The sequence below is a fragment of the Aotus nancymaae genome, unplaced genomic scaffold, assembly GCF_030222135.1.
Source record: "Aotus nancymaae isolate 86718 unplaced genomic scaffold, 86718_ANA_hifiasm-v0.15.2.pri h1tg000036l, whole genome shotgun sequence".
NCBI classification, from domain to species: domain Eukaryota; kingdom Metazoa; phylum Chordata; class Mammalia; order Primates; family Aotidae; genus Aotus; species Aotus nancymaae.
The window spans coordinates 30259531-30275152 of record NW_026988450.1 but is presented as its reverse complement, the minus strand read 5'-3'; the positions used below and the strand labels follow the sequence as shown (position 1 = coordinate 30275152).

The 15622-nt window shown below is 42.7% G+C and overlaps 1 protein-coding gene across 1 annotated transcript in view; it reads left to right on the top strand.

Moving 5' to 3' along the window:
* Positions 1-768: 768 nt before the first annotated feature.
* Positions 769-15622, top strand: part of ZNF704 (zinc finger protein 704) — a 252826-nt gene continuing 237972 nt past the window's right edge. The window contains exon 1 of the mRNA XM_021665914.2: positions 769-1266. Within this exon, the coding sequence (XP_021521589.2) occupies positions 769-1266 (498 nt within the window). The remainder of the gene's footprint in view (positions 1267-15622) is intronic.

Here is a 15622-nt window from a genome sequence, read left to right as displayed (position 1 = left end):
ACTTTCCTAGATTTCACACAAGCTCAGGAGAAGCTGCCATGCACATCAGTGACCATTAAAATGACTTGTAGCAAATCTCTTCGTTTAAAGCCTAACTTTGACCGACAACCTTACTTCCAGGGAATTCTACTCCCCTCCCTCGGGAGGGAAGAATGGGCTGCGGTTAAGCGTTTGCCCTGGCGTCACCGCCAACTCTTCGAAGTGCCAGACTTTAGGAGGATGTGTGTAGGGGAAAAAAATCCAGTCCGGGTTTTGTCTAAGCGGGGGAGACCGGAGGGCTGTGAGGAATGGCTCACGAGGAGGGGGGCGGTGGTGGAAAACACACAACACAAACAGCTCGCGCCGAGGCACGGCAGCGGTAGGCCCGGAGTGCGCGGGCGCAGCGGGCTGGGAGAGGCGCGCGCGGGCTCGGCCGCCGGCCGCATGGAGCGCAGCGCGGCCCGCGGCTCCCGGGCTGCGGCGGCGGCTGCGGCGGCGGCGGCGGAGGCGGCAACGCGCCGCTCGCTCACACCCACCCCCGCCCGCGGCCGCCGCGCCGCCCCGCCGTAGCCGCCGGCCGCCGGCGTCCCCGCCGGCCGGTCCAGCGAAGGCGGCGCCCGCGCCTCTGCAGCCAGTGGCAGCCGCGGGTCCGGGCCGGCGGCTCCTGCAACCCCTTGCGGCCCCGCGCCCCAGGCCCTGCGGCCACAGCGGCCGCCGGCGGAGGCAGAGGAGGAAAAGGAGGTGACAAACTCCGGCCCCGCGCCGCGGCCCGCGGCCCCGCGCTCAGGCATGCAGGCGCGGCGTCTAGCCAAGCGCTCCAGCCTGGGGAGCCGCCGGGGGGGCGCCGCGCTGCAGCCGGCCGGGCCCGCGCCCGCGGCCGCCAAGGAAGCCGCTCTGCCCGGGCTCCCGTCCCCTGCCCCGGGCCCGGCTCCGGCGCTCACCCCGGAGAGCTGGAGGCCGCCGCTGCCACCGCTGCCGCCGCCGCGCAGCGCCGGGACCGGCCCCCCTCGGGCCGCCGCCGCCGCCGCGTCGCCGGTACTGCTGCTTCTGGGGGAGGAAGACGAAGACGAGGAGGGCGGGAGCAGGCGGCGGAGGGGGCTCGGGCGGGTGGAGGAGAAGCCCCGAGGGGGCGCGGAGGAGGAGGATGATGACGAGGAAGACGAAGACGAGGAGGTGGTCGTCGAGGTGGTGGACGGCGACGAAGACGACGAGGACGGCGAGGAGCGTTTCGTGCCCCTCGGACCCGGCCGCGCAGTCCCCAAGGGCCCTGCGCGGGGCGCGTTGAAGGTGCGTGCTGGGCGCGGTGGCGCGCGTGGGAGCCGCCGGTCCGGGGAGGGGGACGGGCCCGGGCCCCGGGTTGAGGCGCCTGGCAGAGGCCGGGCAGCGGCTCCCGGGAGAGACCCGGCCGGGAGGGGTGTGTCAGGCGGCGCGGGCGGCCGCACGGGGCAGCGCGGGGAACTGTTGATTTGCCTGCTCCTCAGGCCCCTGCGTCTCTCCCAGCGCGGCCGCTCCCCCTTTCCTCAAAGGCCGGTTCGTGTTTGTTGTCTGGTGTGGGTGCCTGGAAAGGGCGCTTCTCCCCAGTGGGGTGGGGAACTTGAGGAACACGGAGGCGCCGGTTCGTGCCCAGTGGGGACGGACGAGATAGGGGAGAGTGAGATTTTATTCTCCCCCAAGGAAGGAGTGTCCCTTTCTCTTTATTTTGAGAGTTATTCAAGCTTATTGAAACTAGAAAACGGTGTTTCTCGCCAATCTCAGCCCCTTCTTCAATCCAAGAACAATTGTTGATGAGTTTCCATCACAGGCGCTGGTGAGAGAACCGGTAAACCCGGTACGGCCAAAACCAAGCCCTTGGTTTCCACATGCATTTTGCTGGCAGTTTTTGGCATTGACCCTCGCCCTCCCGTATTTCAACTCGGCATCGTTTAGCATTTGAGGTGTTTTTTTTTTTTTTCCGTCCTCAAAATTGCAAATGAGAAAAAAAGAGGAAATCGGGAAAATGGGGTGGGGGGTGGCATTTAAAATGGATGTGAGTTTCTGCTGAGAATTCTAGCGAAGTCCCCTGTGCACTGAAGCGCCGAGAGATTTTTCCGTTTGTGTATCTTCAGGAGATAAGGGGTTTATTATTACACAACTGACTGGTTGGGCTTTCAGGCTTGCGATTGGACAAAGCAAACCACGTTGAGGTTCATGCACGGTGTATGTTGCTAAGAAGTTTTGAGGGCATCAAGTGGTAAGCAATGGACTGAGTGATTTTTCTCAAGAGTGGTTCTTAAAATCAGCGGAATAACTGTTTACCGGAGTTTTCAGAAGGCGTTGGTGTTTCAGGAAGAAAAAAATCACGAACAAGTGAGCTTAATATTTAGAGAACACTTAAAAAAGCTTTGGGGACTCACCAGAAAAGCTCCTGAAAGCTTGAAATTGTATTTCCAAAGAAATGTTGAACATCGGCAATTAGAATAGCCCCAGTGTAGATGTGGGTACAGATTTCTTTCCTAGACCACCCTGGAAGTACCAGCTTTTGGAGTGAGAAATTTTCGGCAAGTAGTCATTTGGGATGATAGTTTTTGACAGCTGCTTGTTGAAATCCAAACCGTGACGACATTCATTACCATGGTCTGTTGAAAAGCCTGCATTGTATGGCTACAGAATATAGCTGGGTTTAAAATGAAGTCACATGGTGTCAGTGACATTGAATAACAAGAGTAGTGACTTCTTAGCATTTTTGTCCAGAAATACTGAAAGTGTGTCTTGTGGTTTGAATAGGAATGCACAATTTATGATAGAAACAATAATAATTTATGCTCTGTGAGGAAAACAAACTAAGTATAGGAAACAAATCTATAAAAGAAGAATAGAGTGTGATAATTCACTTGATCAATAAAGATTTTTCATATCTCCAAATACATTTCCTTTAAATTCTCTCATAATGGGCCTCATTTTATAACACTTTCATTTGCCCACACTTTTCAGAAATTTACACAGTATGTTGAGTCGTTTAAGGTATAATTTTATCTTTTTGAAATACTAGTTTAAAGACAGTGTATCTGAAGAGATTTTCTAATGAAATATCTCGAGATAATTTTATTAGAATGCAAATAAGAATATTAACATCTTATATATATTCATGCATTCATTTATTCAGCAAATATTTATTGAATACCTACTATGTGCTAGCAGCTATTCTAGAACGTAGCAGTGGACACCTTCCTGATGCTCATACCCAGTGAGAGGCATCATAGTAACAATCAAACACACAGATGCAGATATACATACATAAGTAAGCATAACACTTCAGACTGTGATGTGTCCTGTGAAGAAAATCATGATATCTTAGAGTCTCAGAGGAAAAAGAGAAAGCTACTGTGGGTAAGATCTCTCTGAGGAGGGGACATTTGACCTGAGATACAAGACATTTTGCATGGGAAGATCTTTCCAGGCAGAGATTGTAGCAGTTGCAAGTCTCAAGGTGGGAAGGAGAAAAGGGTGATTGTGGCTGGAACTTAGTGGGTATAAGATATGTCAAGGAGGCTGGCAGGTGCCTGCAAAGAGAGCCTGGTGGGCCCTTTGAAAGGACAGTGAAGTCTTTGAAAAGCTTTGAGCAATAAATTCTTACAAGGTGGTTTGTAGTTTTCAAAAGATTGATGCTGTATGGAGGACACCAGTGGAGGCAGGGAGACCAGTTGGGTGGCTATCACTGCGGCAGACCAAGAGAGGGAATGGTAGCTTGGAGTTAGAGATTGGCAGGAGTGGGCAAATTCAGAATCTATTGTGAGGATCAACCTACAAGAACTTGTGGATGGGTTGGTTGATGGGTGATAAAGGAAAGGGAGAAATCCAGGATGAGACCATCACGTAAAGGTTGGTTGAAGGTACCATTTATTGAGATTATGAAAACCAAGAGAAAGAACAAAAATCAAGTGTTCTTTTTTGTGCATGTGAAGTCTGAGATGACTGTTGGACAACCAAGTGGAGAGTATGGTTAGGCAGATGGTTGTGAGATGGGGAACGGATAGGAGAGGTCAAGGCTAGTGGGAGGAATTGGCATGACATCAGTATGTTAATGTAAAACCTGGGGGCTGCAAAGGGAGTGCAGGGGGCCAAGAGAGGAGAATCTGGGGCCTGATTCTGGGGCACAGCACTATTTAAGTTTGGGCATAAAAGGAGAAGCCAGCAAAGACTATTGAGAAGCAGCAGCCAAATAAGTAGAAGGAAAACTAGAAAATGTAAAGTCCAGTAAGCCAAGGGAAGAAATAGTTCCAAAAAGTGGGTGGGGAGTAATAAACTGTGTTGAATGCTGCTGAGATGTAGAATGAGAAAGAGACAGAGATGTTCATTTGGATTAGATAATATGAAACTTACTAGGATCCTTGACAAGAGAAGTTTCAGTGATGTGCCTGGAATAGGCTAAGCAGCTGATGAGAGAAGAAGACAGAGGGACACATGAAAAACTCTTGACAAGTTTAGTTGGAAAGGACAACAAAGAGGAGGAAGAATAGCTGCAAGGCCTATGGCCTAGGTTTTTTTTAAAAGATGGGATACAGTAGAACCTAGTATTATGACTAGAGCGTCATGGGAATTATGTGGAAGGGGGGATATTAGTTTTCTATTGTAGTGTAACAAATTGCCACAATATATATATGTATATGTGTGTATGTGTGTGTGTGTATATAAACACACATGGCCTTAAAACAGTTCTTAGAGTTTCTGTGGGTTTGGAGTCTAGGCTCAGCTTAACTAGGCTTGCCATGAAGGGTTTCACAAGGCTGCAATTAAGGTCTTACATGGATTGAGTTCTCATCTGAAGGCTTGACCAGGGAATAATTCACCTCTAAGCTTGCTTACACAGAATGTTGGCAGAATTCATTCCCTTGCATATGTAGGACTGAGGATCCTAGCTTCTTCCTGGCTGTTGGTTGAAAGCTGTTCTTAGCTCGTGGAGCTCCCCTCCCCCACCCCTTCCCTACTTTCTGCTGTTCTTTGTCACATAGGCTTCCTTAGCTTAGCCTCTTTATTCATCAGGCCGGCAAGGAGAATCTTAGAGCTTGCCTGCCAGCAAGATGGAGCCTTGCATAATGCAATGTAGTCAGGAGGAATAGGCCAGCATCTTTGCCATTCCTTTGGTTAGAAGTAAGTCACAGGTTCCACCCACAACCTAAGGAGAGGGAATTTTACAAGGGTATGAACACCAGGTGGTGAGGATCATTGAAGGGTCACTTAGGGAGGAACCATGACAATTTGGGTTCCACAGTAATATTAAACAAACAGATATTTGTTGAGTATTTGTGAGACAGGAACTGTACTAAATGCTTTATATGAAGGAGGATCTTACAGAAATTTGTGACTTGGGAATCAGTATGACTCCCATTCTCCATCTGATGATGCTGACTTGAGGTGAAATATCACACTCCAGTATGTGGCTACAAGTGGGAAGCACGGGCTCACATCCGTAGCCTGTGCTTTTAATCACTGAACTGGCATCTTTCTATATTTATTGGGATTTATGTGCCCATTTATTTGCAGGAAGGTTTGGGATGACTGAAGAAAGGAGAAAGAGATGTTACAAAGTATCTGAAATTTGCTGCTTGATTACTCTAATGAACACTAATGTGGTCTTTAAATGAGATAAGAGAAACTTTGTATTACATTGTTTTCAGTTTCTGATCAAAAGAAGCCTAAACATTTATCTGCAATGGTAACAGTCCTGAACACACAAACCCCTCCGCACTCCTCTGCCTAACACTGACTAACCGCCTGGGCCCCTGTATAAGGAACACTACCAAAAAACAGAATAGAAATAAGCAAGCAAACACACAAACAAAAAACAAAGGCACTGCAGACATAAGAAGGATGCAGTAAGTTTTTACTCAGTAAAGGTGAAACAGTAGTGGGGCTGAGATAACAGGGCACAGCATTTGCTCTGCCATCCTATGTAACAGTTTAGGGATAAGAACACAAGAATCTAGAAGGATTGATAATTTGCTAGTGTAATAAATATATGGAAAACTTGGACACTAAAGACTGTTAGAAGTCTACCAAGATTTTAACTATTGAAAAACTGGAGAAGAAAGGCTTTTAAATGAGGTAATCTATGTTAAAGTTCCCACTTTCTGTGCTCAATAAACATTAATTGAATGAAATCTGCCTCCTCTGTGCCAGTTCTTCAGGGATGGTTAACACATCTATTAGACTATCTCTTGAATATCAGATGACTTTAAGAAGCCTTTGGCAGGAACTGTGCAGCAAACACTGAATTCCAATTTGGTAACAAGTATGTGTCTTGCAAATGGTCTGTGTTGGCTCGAGCAAAAGGCATATGCTTAAGATACCAGACAAAGTTGTCATTCATTGAATCGTAGACTGCTAGAGTTGGAAGGAAAACAGAGATTATCTAGTAATCCAGTACTCTCATTTGACCACTGAGGGCACTACACTATGCAGGGTGGAATGCCTAGTCCAGCTGAGGCTGCTAGCAAGTTTGCTGCTCCCATGATTGGTACCCAGGTCTGCCAACCTCAATTTATTGTCCTCACTTCTGGGTTGGGTTCATATGCTCAGGAATGATCAACAGCTCACTTCCTCAGAGTTGTGGGTTGAAAATCCACAATTTTCTGAAGTGATCTACTACTTACCGCTTATCAACTTCTATTTTTGGAATGCTTGTCCTTTGTAAAGTACCTCAGTTAGAGGTGGACTTACATGTGGCTGTGTGTGATGGGCAGAACGCTCTGTGAGTCCTGCCTGGCCAGTCCCTGCTCCCTGTGAGCTTTCCAAGGGACATGTGTACACCGAGGATGAGACATGAGAAAAGAGCTCCATTTCATTGGGAAGTAAGTGCCCACAGTCCCTGCTGTGGGCTGATAGTAGACTTGCCTAGAAGATGTCATTACCAGTAACTGTTAATTAGAACCTCTTCTTCACCAGCATTTTACTACTGGTTGACCATGGAGGGCCCCATAACACAAGCATTAGAGAAGAGAAGAGAAAAAGCCAGAAATCAAGCCCTACCCTGAATCTGCTTACCCCCTGCCTCCTAGTGAGGAGGAGCCAAGCCAGGACTGGGGCACCTGTAGTCCCAGCTACTTGGGAGGTTTAAGCCCAGGAGTTCAAGGCCAGCCTGGGCAACATAGTGATACACCATGTAACAGAGACTGAGAGAACAACAGCCCTATGTGGGTTTGACCTTCTAAAACACTAGGGTCCTATTCATTAGTAAATCTGTCCCAGTTAGATTAATGTATCTCCCGCCTCTCACCCTGGAAGAGGGGCTTAGGGGCATAAGAAAGCCTTTCCTTCCCTGTCATTGTGTGGCATCCAAACTTCTAATCTATGTGAAACAATTAGCCTTGTTAAAATGACTTGATATAATGTTTGCAGAAGTCAAGCAAACTTGACTTTTAGTTGCCTTGTGCCATCTCATCTTAAGGTAAGTGTATGATTTCCATTAGACTTTCTGAAATATTTGTGAATACTTGGAGACTGTCATAACCAGCCAAATCTATGTTGAAATAAGGATGATTTTCAACATCCTTCGGTGTGCAGTCCATGTTTCTGCTCATTCCCTCTGTTAGGACATATTTTTTGAGCCCCACTGTTTACCAGATTCCTGCTATACACACAGAAAACAACAGTAAATAGGCCTTCTTTTACTTTCAGGGAGCCTACATTCTAACACATTCCTGCAGAGTTGTCTGTAAAGAGGTATGAAGTTGCTTTTCCTCTTTATTCCTAACGAGGTCAAGATTAGATCTGACCAGAGCCCTTTCTTAGCTACCACAATTTGAGATGTGATTTTGAAATATACCTTTAAAACAACTGTAACTAAGTAATCTATATGAAGAAGATTCTGTGATTCGGCCAGGAGGTGATTCCTGAATAGCTGGTCAAAAGATGAGTTTAGATCACTGAATTTGGCAAATAACCCTAGTTGCTCTTATTTACTAGATGAAATGGAACAGAATACAACTCTGAAATATGTGTTCATGGAATTAGAATGATTAAAGCCTTACACTTCATTGAAGATACAGTTTTGGAAAATTCAAGAGTTATGATTTACATGTAGGAAACAACCTTGACTCTAGAGTTTTCAAGAAAAGTCTGTAATGTTTTGGTCAGAACTTTGCGGTAACATACAATGGTGGGAGGTTCGTTTATGTTGCAGAAAACCGTGGAGCCATGAGGAACAAAGAAGTAGAGGGTGCTGCCTGGGCATTGCTCTGTGGGAGGTCTCTGTACCATACTTGATGGTCACCAGTGACAACACTTGCTTTACATATGTTCTTGTCATAATGGAAGGTTAAATGAAAGTCCTATCCTCGATTCAGACGATGGCTAGTTGAAATAAGTGAATGTCAAAAGTGCTCCAACATTTTAAATTAAATTCAGTGTTTAAAAAGGTTGTATGCTCTGAAATGCCATCTGATAAAACCTGCGGAAAGGATAATTTTAGTTCGTAAATGTGATCTTCATTGTTGGCACATCAGTGAGATAGGAGAGAGCAGGCTAAGTGAAAGGAGATGATCCTCCCAGCTACCCGCAGCCATCTGTTACCTCTCTGTAGATCAAGAAGCGATGTAGCACAGGTTCTGGGTTCAGATTCCAGCTTCTCCACTCACTTGTTGCATGGCTACATCCAGTTACTTACTGTCTCCATGCTTTCATGTTATCATCTATAAAATTGGGATAATACTATTCCATCACTGCCTATCATTTCTAATATGGCCCAGAGACCTCCTGAAATTAGGCATGAATGGCAGTTTATTTTATTTTTGTATTCAGAAAGGAAACATTTGTAAAACTGTGTTCAAGGATCCAAAATCCTGCAGTTATTTTGACTGTTACAACCTCCTTGTTCATACTACCAAGGCATTTCAGAGAGCTGCTTCCTGAAGTGACTCTGTTCATCTGAACTCTGTGGTGTTCCGTCATAATATGTGGTGAGCTTTAATCTGCTCTTTCAGCTCAGGAAGCTGTGAGTCATTAATCTACTTGTGCAAAGAGGACAGAGATATCCTATCTTTTATGTTCATCAGTTTGTTCAGATCTATCACTCTTATATTGGAGAAACCGGGCTATTATCCAAAGAGGTAGGTTGGAAGAGGCTTACCACACACATTGAATATGTCTCTTAAAACTGCTGTGGAAATAAAGTGATGTCACCTTCTGCCTCTAATTTGCATGTGGCTGGAATCTCTGAGGTGTGGGTTCACCCTTCCCACCCTCCTGTTCGTTGGTGTCTTGGACTTGTAATTTTGTTTGGTGAAAAAAGTCATTCGTTGTTTTTTGGGTAGATAGAAATGGGTGGCCCAAAGTGTACCTCTAAACGCATATCTGCTTGCTCCCTCTGTTAGGGAGATGTCTAGACAGGGAAGCTTGGTGGTTAATTGACTTTGGGAAATTCCACTTAAAAATAAAGATACAATTTTTTTAATGTTATAAAATATTTCAAACATAGCAGAAATTGGAAGAATAATATAACGTATATCTATAAAAAAAGTTACTGATGGCTGGGCGCGGTGGTTCACACCTGTAATTCCAGCACTTTGGGAGGCCAAGGTGGGCAAATCACCTGAGGTCAGGAGTTCAAGACCAGCCTGGCCAACATGATGAAACCCCGTCTCTACTAAAAATACAAAAATTAGCTGGGCATGATGGCGGCGGGTGCCTTTAATCCCAGCTACTTGGGAGGCTGAGGCGAGAGAATCACTTGAACCTGAGAGGTGGAGATTGCAGTTTGCTGAGATCGTGCCATTGAACGCCAGCCTGGGCAACAGAGCAAGACACTATCTTAAAAAAAAAAAAGTTACTGACTATATATGCCAAGGGCCATTTTGCATTTCTAATATAGATTGTGATATTTACATATTTATCGGACTTTTTTTTAGAGCATCTTTACTTTGGGATATATTTCGGGAAATAGCGGTTTATAATTTCTTTTTCTCAGTGGGAAAGCCATGGATAAGTGTCTTATGCTTGAGATAAATAACTAAAACTGTGTAATTAAAGAAATAAGTTGTCAAGTGAATTTCACAAGCACAAAGGAGGGTTAAAGTGTTGTAGTGGGTCATATAAGCTTTGACGTATTTTTCCTCATAAAGCTGATAACTTCATTATTGAGTTTCTTAAAATGGGAGTATTTTCTGTGGTAAATTTTCACTTGTTTATCTGTGAATACCATTCTCGTGTGTGAAGCCTAAAAACTGGACCCATGATGGGTCTAGTGTGGAACACAGAAGGGTGTGGGAAGTGTTATTGTAACAGAATTTTAAAGTGCCAAGGGAGCAGAAAGTCACAAGGTGTTTATATCCAGGGAAGTGTATTTAATAGTGTTTTTCACATTCTAAAAGAAAAAAAGATTGAAAATATCAGGAGAGTCTAAATGAAAAGAACATACAAATTTACCAGGATTCCAGGACTGATACATTTTCTGTCAACACTATTGCTATTACAAGTAAAGGGATTAAGTACTTGTGAATGATAATACCATGTATAATAACTCTTATTTTGATATTATTCAACATTTATTTCCATATTACCCAATATTTAATGCATTGTAACTAATAGAAGGCCCTCATAGCTAACCTTACTTGATCTTCCTGATAACCTTGAGAGGTGGATATTATTATCCCCATTTTATAGATGTGTAGAATAAGCCTCAGAGAAGAATAGGACAGTTTCTGTTGAAAAATATATATGAATAATTTTATACCAAATGACAGATATTTGTCAAACATTTCAGAAAACAGTTGGGATGAACAGATTTTTTAAATAATTGGAATTGGTACCTAAGCAACAATGGAAATTAAAGGAGAAAGAGTATTTTGGAGTAAATTATAAATTGAAACAATGTGAAATACAGTTAGGTTGTTGTAAATGCTTTCATGTGGTTTGTGCACACTTTGCAACTCAGCTCCAAGTGTTTACTGAAACTGATTTCTAATTTTTAACAATTTTTGCAAATTTTGAAAATGTTTTAATTAACAGGTTCATAGACTTCTAACTCAAAACTAATGTAACAAAATATTAGAAAAAGGGTGAAAATATTAGAAAGGGGATCTTAGAATTTATAAAAATAAATATGTGAGGAGTACCTATTTGAAAAAATGTCTTATTTTATCATATATTAGTTACATAAATATTCTCAGAAAAGCAGGGGAACTGACAACTGAGCCTATGTAAACACTGAACAAACACTGTGGCATCTTAGTGTGGGAAAGAGGAGGTGACAGTAGGAGAAGAGCCATTAGAAAGGTTGAAATGACCCAAGCAAGGTAGGATTTAAGAAAGACAGGAGGGGACTCTATTTGCATATCTCATTACATGAGTGGTTGGTGGGTGTTCAGGAGGCTCTGAAAATGTGAGTTTAGCCATCTGCTGAGTGACAACAATTCTTTTAGCTCCTTGTTAGCTCCTTATTATTATTTTTTTTTTAATTGCACTTTAGATTCTTGGGTACATGTGCAGAACATGCAGGATTGTTGAAAAGGTACCTACATGGCAATGTGGTTTGCTGCCTCCATCCCCCTGTCACCTATATCTGGCATTTCTCCCCATGTTATCCCTCCTCAACCTCCCTAACCCCTGCTGTCCCTCCACTATTCCCCCACAACCAGACCCCAGTGTGTGATGCTCCCCTCCCTGTGTCCATGTGTTCTCCTTGTTCAACACCTGCCGATGAGTGAGAACATGTGATGTTTGATTTTCTGTTCTTGTGTCAGTTTGCTGAGAATGATGATTTCTAGATTCATCCATGTCCCTGCAAAGGACACAAACTCATCATTTTTTATGGCTACATAGTATTCCATGGTGTATATGTGTCACATTTTCCTTGTCCAGTCTATTGTCGATGGGTATTTGGGTTGGTTCCAGGTCTTTGCTATTGTTAACAGTGCTGCTATGAACATACGTGTGCATGTGTCCTTATAATAGAATGATTTATAATCCTTTGCATATATACCCAGTAATGGGATTGCTGGGTCAAATGGAATTTCTATTTCTAGGTCCTTGAGGAATTGCCACACTGTTTTCCACGATGGTTGAACTAATTTACACTCCCACCAACAGTGTAAAAGTGTTCCTATTTCTCCACATCCTCTCCAGCATCTGTTGTCTCCAGACTTTTTAATGATCGCCATTCTAACTGGCGTGAGATGGTATCTCAATGTAGTTTTGATTTGCATTTCTCTAATGACCAGTGATGATGAGCATTTTTTCATATGTTTATTGGCCTCATAAATGTCTTCTTTTGAACAGTGTCTGTTCATATCCTTTGCCCACTTTTGAATGGGTATGTTTGTTTTTTTCTTGTAAATCTGTTTTAGTTCTTTCTTCTGGATATTAGCCCTTTGTCGGATGGGTAGATTGCAAAAAATTTTCCCATTCTGTTGGTTGCTGGCTCACTCTAATGATTGTTTCTTTTGCTGTGCAAAAGCTCTGGAGTGTAATTAGGTGCCATTTATCTATTTTGGCTTTTGTTGCCAACACTTTTGGTGTTTTAGTCATGAAGTCCTTGCCTATGCCTATGTCCTGGATGGTTTTGCCTAGGTTTTCTTCTAGGGTTTTTATGGTGTTAGGTCTTATGTTTAAGTCTTTAATCCATCTGGAGTTAATTTTAGTGTAAGATGTCAGGAAGGGATCCAGTTTTTGCTTTCTGCACATGGCTAGCCAGTTTTCCCAACACCATTTATTAAACAGGGAATCCTTTCCCCATTGGTAGCTTTTGTCAGGTTTGTCAAAGATCAGATGGTTGTAGATGTGTGGCGTTGCCTCCAAGGCCTCTGTTCTGTTCCATTGGTCTATATCTCTGTTTTGGTACCAGTACCATGCTGTTTTGGTACCAGTACCATGCTGTTTTGATTACTGTAGCCTTCTAGTATAGTTTGAAGTCAGGTAGCATGATGTCTCTAGCTTTGTTCTTTTTACTTAGAGTTGTCTTGGCTATGTGAGCTCTCTTTTCGTTCTGTATGAAGTTTAAGGTGTTTTTTTCCAGTTCTGTGAAGAGGGTTATAGGTAGCTTGATGGGGATAGCATTGAATCTATAAATTACTTTGGGCAGTATGGCCATTTTCACAAATTGATTCTTCCTAACCATGAACATGGAATGTTTCTCTATCTGTTTATGTCCTCTCTTATTTCATTGAGCAGTGGTTTATAGTTCTCCTTGAAGAAGTCCTTTACATCCTTTGTTAAATGTATTCCTAGGTGTTTTATTCCCTTTGTTGCAATTGTAAGTGGCAGTTCATTCTCGATTTGGCTCTTTTAAGTCTGTTTTTGGTGTATAGGAATGCTTGTGATTTCTGCACATTGATTTTGTATCCTAAGACTTTGCTGAAGTTGCTTATCAGTTTCAGGAGATTTGGGGCTGAGACAGTGTGGTCTTCTAAATATACAATCATGTCGTCTGCAAATAGAGGCAATTTGACTTCCTCCTTTCCTAATTGAATAGGCTTTATTTCTTTTTCTTGCCTGATTGCTCTGGCTAGAACTTCCAATACTATATTGAATAGGAGTAGTGAGAGAGGACATCCTTGTCTCGTGCCAGATTTCAAAGGGAATGCTTCCAGTTTTTGCCCATTCAGTATGATATTGGCTGTGGGTTTGTCATAAATAGCTTTTATTATTTTGAGATACGTTCCATCGATACCTAGTTTATTGAGAGTTTTTAGCATAAAGCAGTGTTGAATTTTGTTGAAGGCCTTCTCTGCATCAATTGAAATAATCATGTGGTTTTTGTCTTTGGTTCTGTCTATGTGGTGGATTATGTTTATAGACTTGCATATGTTGAACCAGCCTTGCATCCCCAGGATGAAGCCTACTTCATTGTGATGGATATGCTTTTTGATGTGCTGTTGCAGTTGGTTTGCCAGTATTTTATTGAAGATTTTTACATCAATGTTCATCATGGATATTGGCCTGAAGTTTTCTTTTTTGTTGAGTTTCTGCTGAGTTTTGGTATCAGGATGATGTTGGTCTCATAAAATGAGTTGATAAGAATTCTCTCTTTTTGGATTGTTTGGAATAGTTTCAGAAAGAGTGATACCAGCTCCTTTTTGTATGTCTGGTGGAATTCAGCTGTGAACCCATCTGGACCTGGGCTTTTTTTGGTTGGTAGGCTATTAATTGCTGCCTCAACTTCAGCCCTTGTTATTGGTCTATTCAGGGTTTCAACTTCTTCCAGGTTTAGGCTTGGGAGGGTGCAAGTGTCCAGGAATTTATCCATTTCTTCCAGGTTTACTGGTTTATGTGCATAGAGTTGTTTGTAGTAATCTCTGATGGTAGTTTGTATTTCTGTGCAATCAGTGGTGAAATCCCCTTTATCATTTTTTATTGCATCTATTTGATTATTCTCTCTTTTCTTTTTTATTAATCTGGCTAGTGGTCTATTTTTTGATCTTTTCAAAAAACCAGCTCCTGGATTTATTGATTTTTTTGAAGCATTTTTGTGTCTCTATCTCCTTCAGTTCTGCTCTGCTCTTAGTTATGTTTTGTCTTCTGCTAGCTTTTGAGATTTTTTGATCTTGTTTCCCTAGCTCTTTCAATTTTGATGATAGGGTGTCGATTTTATATCTTTCCTTTCTCCTCATGTGGGCATTTAGTGCTATAAATTTTTCTCTAAGTGTATATAATTTTTAACAGTGACTACTAAATTATGTAAAAGAAATGGTATAGTATCTGGGAATAAAAGATAGACGAGATGAAAAAAAAAATTTCTCTAGACACTGCTTTAAATGTGTCCCAGAGATTCTGGTACATTGTGTCTTCATTCTAGTTGGTTTCAAAGAACATCTTTATTTCTGCCTTCATTTCATTGTTTATCCAGTCAATATTCAAGAGCCAGTTGTTCAGTTTCCATGAGGTTGTGCAGTTCTGAGTTAGTTTCTTAATCCTGAGTTCTAATTTGATTGCCCTGTGGTCTGAGAAACTATTTGTTATGATTTCCATTCTTTTGCATTTGCTGAAGAGTGATTTACTTCCAATTGTGTGGTCAGTTTTAGAGTAGGCGTGATGTGGTGCTGAGAAGAATGTATGTTCTTTGGATTTGGGGTTGAGAGTTCTGTAGATGTCTATTATGTTTACTTGGTCCGGATCTGAGTTCAAGTCCTGGATATCCTTGTTAATTTTCTGTCTTGTTGATCTGTCTAATATTGACAATGGAGTGTTAAAGTCTCCCACTATTATTGTGTGGAAGTCTAAGTCTCTTTGTAGGTCTTTAAGAACTTGCTTTATGTAGCTGGGTCGTCCTGTATTGGGTGCGTATATGTTTAGGATCATTAGCTCATCTTGATGTGTTGATCCTTTTATCGTTATGTAATGCCCTTCTTTGTCTCTTTCTTTGTTGGTTTAAAGTCTGTTTTATCAGAGACTAGGATTGCAACTAATGCTTCTATTTGCTCTCTATTTGTTTGGCAAATCTGCCTGCATCCCTTTATTTTGAGCCTATGTGTGTCCTTGCATGTGAGATGGGTTTCCTGAATACAGCACACCAATGGGTTTTGACTTTTTACCCAATTTGCCAGTCTGTGTCTTTTGATTGGGACATTTAGCCCATTTACATTTAAGGTTAATATTGTTATTGTGAATTTGATCCTGCCATTTTGATGCTAGTTGGTTGTTTTGCCCATTAGTTGATGCAGTTTCTTCATTGTGT